Here is a 6736-nt window from a genome sequence, read left to right on the forward strand (position 1 = left end):
TTATAAACACAAAATAAACAAAAGAAAAAATAGTAAAAACTAGTTCAAATGTCGCTAGACTTAATCAGCTGATCAGGTTTAATGTATCAAATCGGTTTCGGGTACCCAAAAGAAAGTATTGGGTACCGAAATTTTCTTCAAGTATTGCGTACCGAGTATTGGGTACCGACAATTCAGCACATCACTAATGGGAGGTGCCTTGCCCATATAAAGTTTTAGAACTCTACGATGAACATTTCCAGAGATTTGGAGTAAGAAAAATTCGTTTTGTATGGGAGGTTCCACGCCCCTTTTATATAACGAGATTTTTATTTGCCGATAACCGTCCTTTGATTATCTGGAGCAGGTGTCCGAAATTTCAAAAAACTCGGTTCAGCCGATGTCGAGCTTTGCGATATACATAGATGGATAAGAGTTGCTGCTTTTTATATTGCGCTCACTTACGTACAAAAAAACATAGCAGCAGGGTATTTATGCGTAATTATATACATATGTGGAGCACCCTGTGCAAACAATTTTACATTTATCACATTTTTGACATTCTCATTTATAATGTACCCATTTTTTGTAAGCTTGCAGTTAGTTGAGCTGTACATTTTTATTCATTCGCTTTTGTGCCTGGAAGCCGTATATCGCGCGCCCATTTTTATATTATAAAATTTGAAGACCCTTTGTACATGATACAAATACTTTAAGATTCAATAAAAAGATCATCTTTTTATTTGCTGTAAGATCGTGTTTTTAATAGTGTTCGATTGGGTAAGAACACCACGTTACACAGTAGCGAAGCAAAATAGCTACACTGGTGACCACCACGTTTGCCGACACGCGACACGCAGACAACAGCCCTAGCGTTGGGCCGCTACGAGCACCGTTATAAAAATCACGCGTTTTTCTGAGAAATTTTCAGAATCGACAAAATGCCTTCTGATAGCGGTATATCTTTGCCGCCAGCGGATAGTCCATAACAACACAACCGGAGTACGAGTGGTGAAGCACCACCAAATGAACGGCAGGCCGCAGTTATCTATGCTCGGCTGCCTGTTCCTGCCATGTACAGTTCCAACATAGAGGCGTGGTTTACGTCCATGGACTTTTGGTTCACCGCCTCCGGAATCACATCGGACGGTATTTGCAGCATTGGACCCCACCGTTATTAGCCAGTTAGCCCAAGTCATCGCCGAAATGCCACAAAACGACAAATTCGAGAACGTCAAAACCAAAATTATAGAGCATTTCGCAGATAGCGACCAAAGACGTCTAATAATAGAAAATAATAGACTACAATCAGAGTTGCCGCTTGGTGATAGGAAACCTTCGGAGCTCTACTTCCAAATGAAACGAGTTGCAGGTACTACCTTGGGAGAAGCTGATCTCAAGGGACTTTGGATAAAGCGTCTACCAGAATTCGCGCAACCAGTTATCGCCGCATCCTCGGGCACAGCATCAGAGTTCACAAAGATAGCCGACTCAATCATCGATGCTGTTAGTCCTCATCAAGTGTCGCAGGTGAGAAATCAGGCAGCAGAGATAAGTCAACTCCGTTCAACTATAGAAGACTTGTCCAAGCGATTCGAAAGATTCAACTTACGCTCTCGCTCGCATTCTCGCTCACGGTCTCGACCAATAGCTACCACCTATCATAATACGCAAAGCGCAAATCGACCACCTGATGCTAGAGATGGAAGCGCATCATCCCCAAACATAGAGTGCTGGTATCATCAGAAGTACGGCGCCAATGCCCGCAAGTCCCGCAGCCCTTGTCGACGACGACATCGAGCAATTCAAGCGATAACAGACAAGCAAAATTGACTAGAAAAGCCCGTGGTAAAATTTGCCGAAAATTTTGTCACAGAACACTCAGTTTTTCGCCTCCAGGTAAGAGATAAAACATCGAATAAAATTTTCCTCATCGATACGGGAGCGGACGTATCTATTCTCCCGCTCACGTTATCGTATGACATTCGCCCATCCGCTATGAAGTTATACGCAGCAAACGGTGCTGCGATTAAAGTACGTGGGGAAAAACGAATTAAACTAGACCTTGGCCTTCACCGCGAATTTGTTTGGTCATTCCTGGTCGCAGACGTCACACAACCTATTATTGGCGCGGATTTAATGAAATTTTATGATTTGCTTATCGATATGCGACGAAACAAACTTATCGATAACTTGACATCTCTCGCTACATCTCTAGGAGAACCGATAAAGTGCACTGAAGCAACAGTTAAAACGTTTACAGCAGGAAATTTATTTGCTGATATCTTATCAGAATTCCCGACCATCGCAAAACTAGCGCCATACGGATCAAAAACGACGTCGATGGTGTTCCATCGCATCGAGGCAACGGGCAAACCAGTATTTTCGAGACCCCGTCGGCTTTCGCCCAACGTGCGTAAGCTTCCCGATCGATACCCGCTGCCGTATCTGACGGACTTTACAAATATTTTGCGAGGTAAGAAATTTTTTTCGAAAATAGACCTGGACCAAGCATTTCACCAGGTGCCAATCCATCCCGATGACGTTGCAAAAACGGCCATCACTACTCACATCCGATTATATGAATTCGAATTTATGACCTTCGGCTTGTGCAACGCTGCACAAACATTTCAGCGTCTTATAGACGAAGTCCTACGGGGACTTGATTTTGTATTTCCATTGATGACATTTGCGCAGCATCGGACTCAATCGATCAACATCGGCAACATGTGCGTTTAGTATTTCAACGCCTATGTGAAAATTATCTCTCTATTAACTTTTCAAAATGTGAATTTGGTAAGGCGGAAATAAAATTTCTGGGCCATCATCTGCTTAATTTCTACAGAAAATTTTTGCCACATGCCGTCGACTGCCAAAAAGAACTACAAAAACTTATGACATGTAATAAGAAAAACGATCTCACATTGCTTGTCTGGACACCGGAAGCCGAATCCGCTTTTCCACGTTGCAAGGAAGAGCTTGCAAACGCCACTTTACTGTTTCATCCATCCACCGATGCCGAATTATCTTTGCCCATCGACGCCTCAGACTTGGCTGTCGGTGTTGCCCTACACCAATTTGTAGACGGTGGATATCAGCCCCTTGCATTCTATTCAAAAAAGTTGAGGCCACCTCAGTGTAACTACTCCACATATGATAGAGAGCTGACAGCCATGTATCAGGCAGTCGTACACTTCCGATACATGATAGAAGGAAGAAAATGCCACATTCTAACCGATCATCGCACGTTAACATACGCGTTCGACCAAAAGCTCGAAAAGACCGCCCCCGCAGAGCGCGACAGCTAGATTACACCGCGCAGTTTACGACTGATATTCGACATATATCGGGCGAAGCCAACATTGCAGCAGACCTATTTTCACGAATACTGTCAGTTTATGACATCATCGACTAAAAGAGCATAGCTTTGGCACAGCGAACCGACGAGGAACTCCAACGTCTTTTGCAATCAGGTGCAGATTCAAGAAACTCACTCATTCTTAAACAATTCATGCTTCCAGAGACTGACGTTCAGCTGATTTGCGATACTAGTACATCGCGTTTACGCCCCTATGTTCCAAAAAAATTCAGATCTCAAATACTTACGAAGATTCACGGCCTATCACATTCCGGCGCTCGCGGTACAATCAAGTTAATAACTACTCGATTTGTGTGGAAAGGCATTAAAAAAGATGTCGCCAACTTCTTACGCAGTTGTGAAGCTTGCCAACGTTCGAAAGTTCAGCGGCATATGAAATCACCGCCTGAAAAATACGTTCTCCCACAGGAACGATTTTTGCACATAAATATCGATATCGTTGGTCCATTTCCACTATGCGAAGGACAGCGATATTGTCTTACGGTAATAGATCGCTACACCAGATGGCCGGAAGCTGTGCCAATTCCGGATATGACTGCCGAAACCATCGCCAGGGCTTTGACAACGCATTGGATTTCCAGATTTGGTGTACCAGAACGCATTACATCAGATCGGGGTAGACAATTCGAATCATCTGTTTTCAAGGAAGTAATTTCTACGATTGGGGCCAACCACCTTCGTACTACTCCGTATCATCCACAATCCAATGGCATGATAGAACGTTGGCATAGACCACTCAAAGCTGCAATCCTGAAGTCAATCAACCGGCGCAAGACACTTTCGAAAGTATCGCGAAGAAATCCACCCGTAGTGGCCGCCATCCCTCGACGATACAGGTAGCTTTCGTCTGGAGGTGGAGTACTGTGGAGCACCCTGTGCAAACATTTTTTACATTTATCACATCTTTGACATTCTCATTTATAATGTACCCATTTTTTGTAAGCTTGCAGTTAGTTGAGCTGAACATTTTTATTCATTCGCTTTTGTGCTTGCAAGCCCTATATTGCGCGCTCATTTTTATATTATAAAATTTGAAGACTAACCCTTTGTACTTGATACAAATATTTTAAGATTCAATAAAAAGCTCATCTTTTTATTTGCTGTAAGATCGTGTATTTAATAGTGTTCGATTGGGTAAGAACACCACGTTACACAGTGGCGAAGCAAAATAGCTAAACATACATATGGTCATCTTATAAATATTATCTTATCTTATAAATATTATAAATGTGAAAGTTTGTATGTTTGGATGTTTGGAAAATCATCACGCGGAAACGCCTAAACGGATTTGCATGAAATTTTGTACGCAGATAGCTTATGGGCCAGATTGGTTAACAGGCTATTTTTTTAAGAGTTGCCACCTGCTAAAAAAGTTTCATATATTTAATATGCGGGAACGACTGAATGGATTTACATGAACATTTGCAGACAGATAGCTTATCACCTAAACTGGAAAATAGGCTACTTTTCTTAAGAGTTGCCACCTGTTAAAAAAGTTTCATTAAATTAATACGCGTAAACGAAAGCATGGATTTGCATGAAATTTCGCAAGCAGATAGCTTATGAAATACACTGGAAAATAGGCTAATTTTTTGGAAGAGTTGCCACCTGTTAAAAAAGTTTCATTAAATTAATACGCGTAAACGAAAGCATGGATTTGCATGAAATTTCGCAAGCAGATAGCTTATGAAATACACTGGAAAATAGGCTAATTTTTTGGAAGAGTTGCCACCTGTTAAAAAAGTTTAATTAAATTAATACGCGGAAACGACTAAACGGATTTGCATGAAATTTTGCACACAGATAGCTTATGACCTAGGTTAGAAGGTAGGCAACTTTTTTTAAGAGTTGCCACCTGTTAGGAATGTTTAATTTAATTAATACACGGAAATGCGTGAACTGATTTGCATGGAACTTTTCACACAGATAGCTTATGAGCTAGGTTGAAAAATAGGCTACTTTTTTAAGAGTTACCACCTGCTAAAAAAGTTTAATTAAATTAATACGCGGAAAAGTCAGAACGGATTTGCATGAAACTTTGCAAGCAGATAGCTTATGATCCACAGTGGAAAATATACTAATTTTAGGAAGAGTTGCCGCCTGTTAAAAAAGTTTTAATCAAATTAACACGCGGAAACGACTGAACTGATTTGCATGACATTTCGCACAGAGATAGCTTATGACCTATGTTGGAAAATAGGCTACTATTTTAAGAGTTATCACGTATTAGGAAAGTTTAATTAAATTAATACGCGTAAATGACTGAACTGATTTGCATGAAAGTTTGCACACAGATAGCTTATGACCTAGACTGGAAAATAGGCTACTTTTTTAAGAATTGCCACCTGTTTGAAAATGAAATTTTGCTCAAAGATGGTTTATGACCTGGATTGAAAAATAGGCTACTTCCTTAACCGGTTTTCCGATCAGAACGAAATTTAGTACACTTACTACGGATTTCGGAAGGATGGTCTTAGACTGAAAGTAAGTCCGATAACTCAAGGCCCCTCCCATACAAATTGGAATTTTCATATTACATACATATCTCTGGAAGTATTTGTGGGAGAGAACTGAAACTTGGTATAGTGATATGTATGTGAAATCAATGTTGGCATTAATCGATTGATGTTTTAATTAGTTAGTTAATTCGATTAAATTCAATCTTATTACAGTTAATCATGATTAATTTTAATCCGACTAAACAGTTAATCGTAACCGCGGTTAAAATATTAATTTTTAATCAATAACTTTTAATTTGATCAAGTAGGTTTGGTGATTAATTAAGTTATGCTGGGATTGCCCTGTGCACACAAAGCAAGTTAATCTGGTATGGCTAAGTCGGGTTTCCTCATCAATCTAAGCAATTTGGTGTGCATTTTCGTTAAGATATATACCAACAAACATTTTACAAACTAGGTTTGTAAAAGTTCCCAGTTTATGTATTACTAATAACAATAAATATAATTTTTTTATATTACGTGTTTTTATAAGCGTAAAACACAAAATAATTACTATAACTGGTGTTTGGTTTCAAACTCGGACAAACTAGACAAATTAATCAGATTTTATTTTTAATTGGATTAACGATTAATGTTTTAAAATAATTAAACGTAATCGCAGCCAGCGGTTAACGATTAAAAAAATGTTATCATTAATCGTACAGTTGATTACGACTAATTAATTTTAACCCTAGAACACACACCCGGGTACAAATGTATCCACTTTCAAATTTGAAGTGTTGTAACTTTTGAACCGCTATACCTCTATACCGCTAACTTCGGATCTAGGAAGATTATTTAGTTTTGAGTTCAAATTCAAAATTTGAACCAGATCGGACCATTGGTTCAGGAGCTACAGCCTTCCAAACACATTATATAC

The 6736-nt window shown here is 39.7% G+C and overlaps 1 protein-coding gene across 1 annotated transcript; it reads left to right on the top strand.

Moving 5' to 3' along the window:
- Window positions 1–1185: 1185 nt before the first annotated feature.
- LOC108365344 (uncharacterized) lies at window positions 1186–1812 on the top strand. The gene has a single exon (XM_017619348.1). The coding sequence runs from the start codon at window positions 1186–1188 to the stop codon at window positions 1810–1812; it is 627 nt and encodes a 208-aa protein (XP_017474837.1).
- The last annotated feature ends 4924 nt before the right edge of the window (window positions 1813–6736 follow it).

Source organism: Rhagoletis zephyria, unplaced genomic scaffold, assembly GCF_001687245.7.
Source record: "Rhagoletis zephyria isolate East Lansing unplaced genomic scaffold, Rhagoletis_zephyria_1.1 Rzeph_scaffold_01847, whole genome shotgun sequence".
Lineage (NCBI taxonomy): Eukaryota > Metazoa > Arthropoda > Insecta > Diptera > Tephritidae > Rhagoletis > Rhagoletis zephyria.

Excerpts from the sequence above, each read along its gene's own strand:
- LOC108365344 (XM_017619348.1), top strand. The coding sequence starts at position 1,186 with ATGCCACAAAACGACAAATTCGAGAACGTCAAAACCAAAATTATAGAG.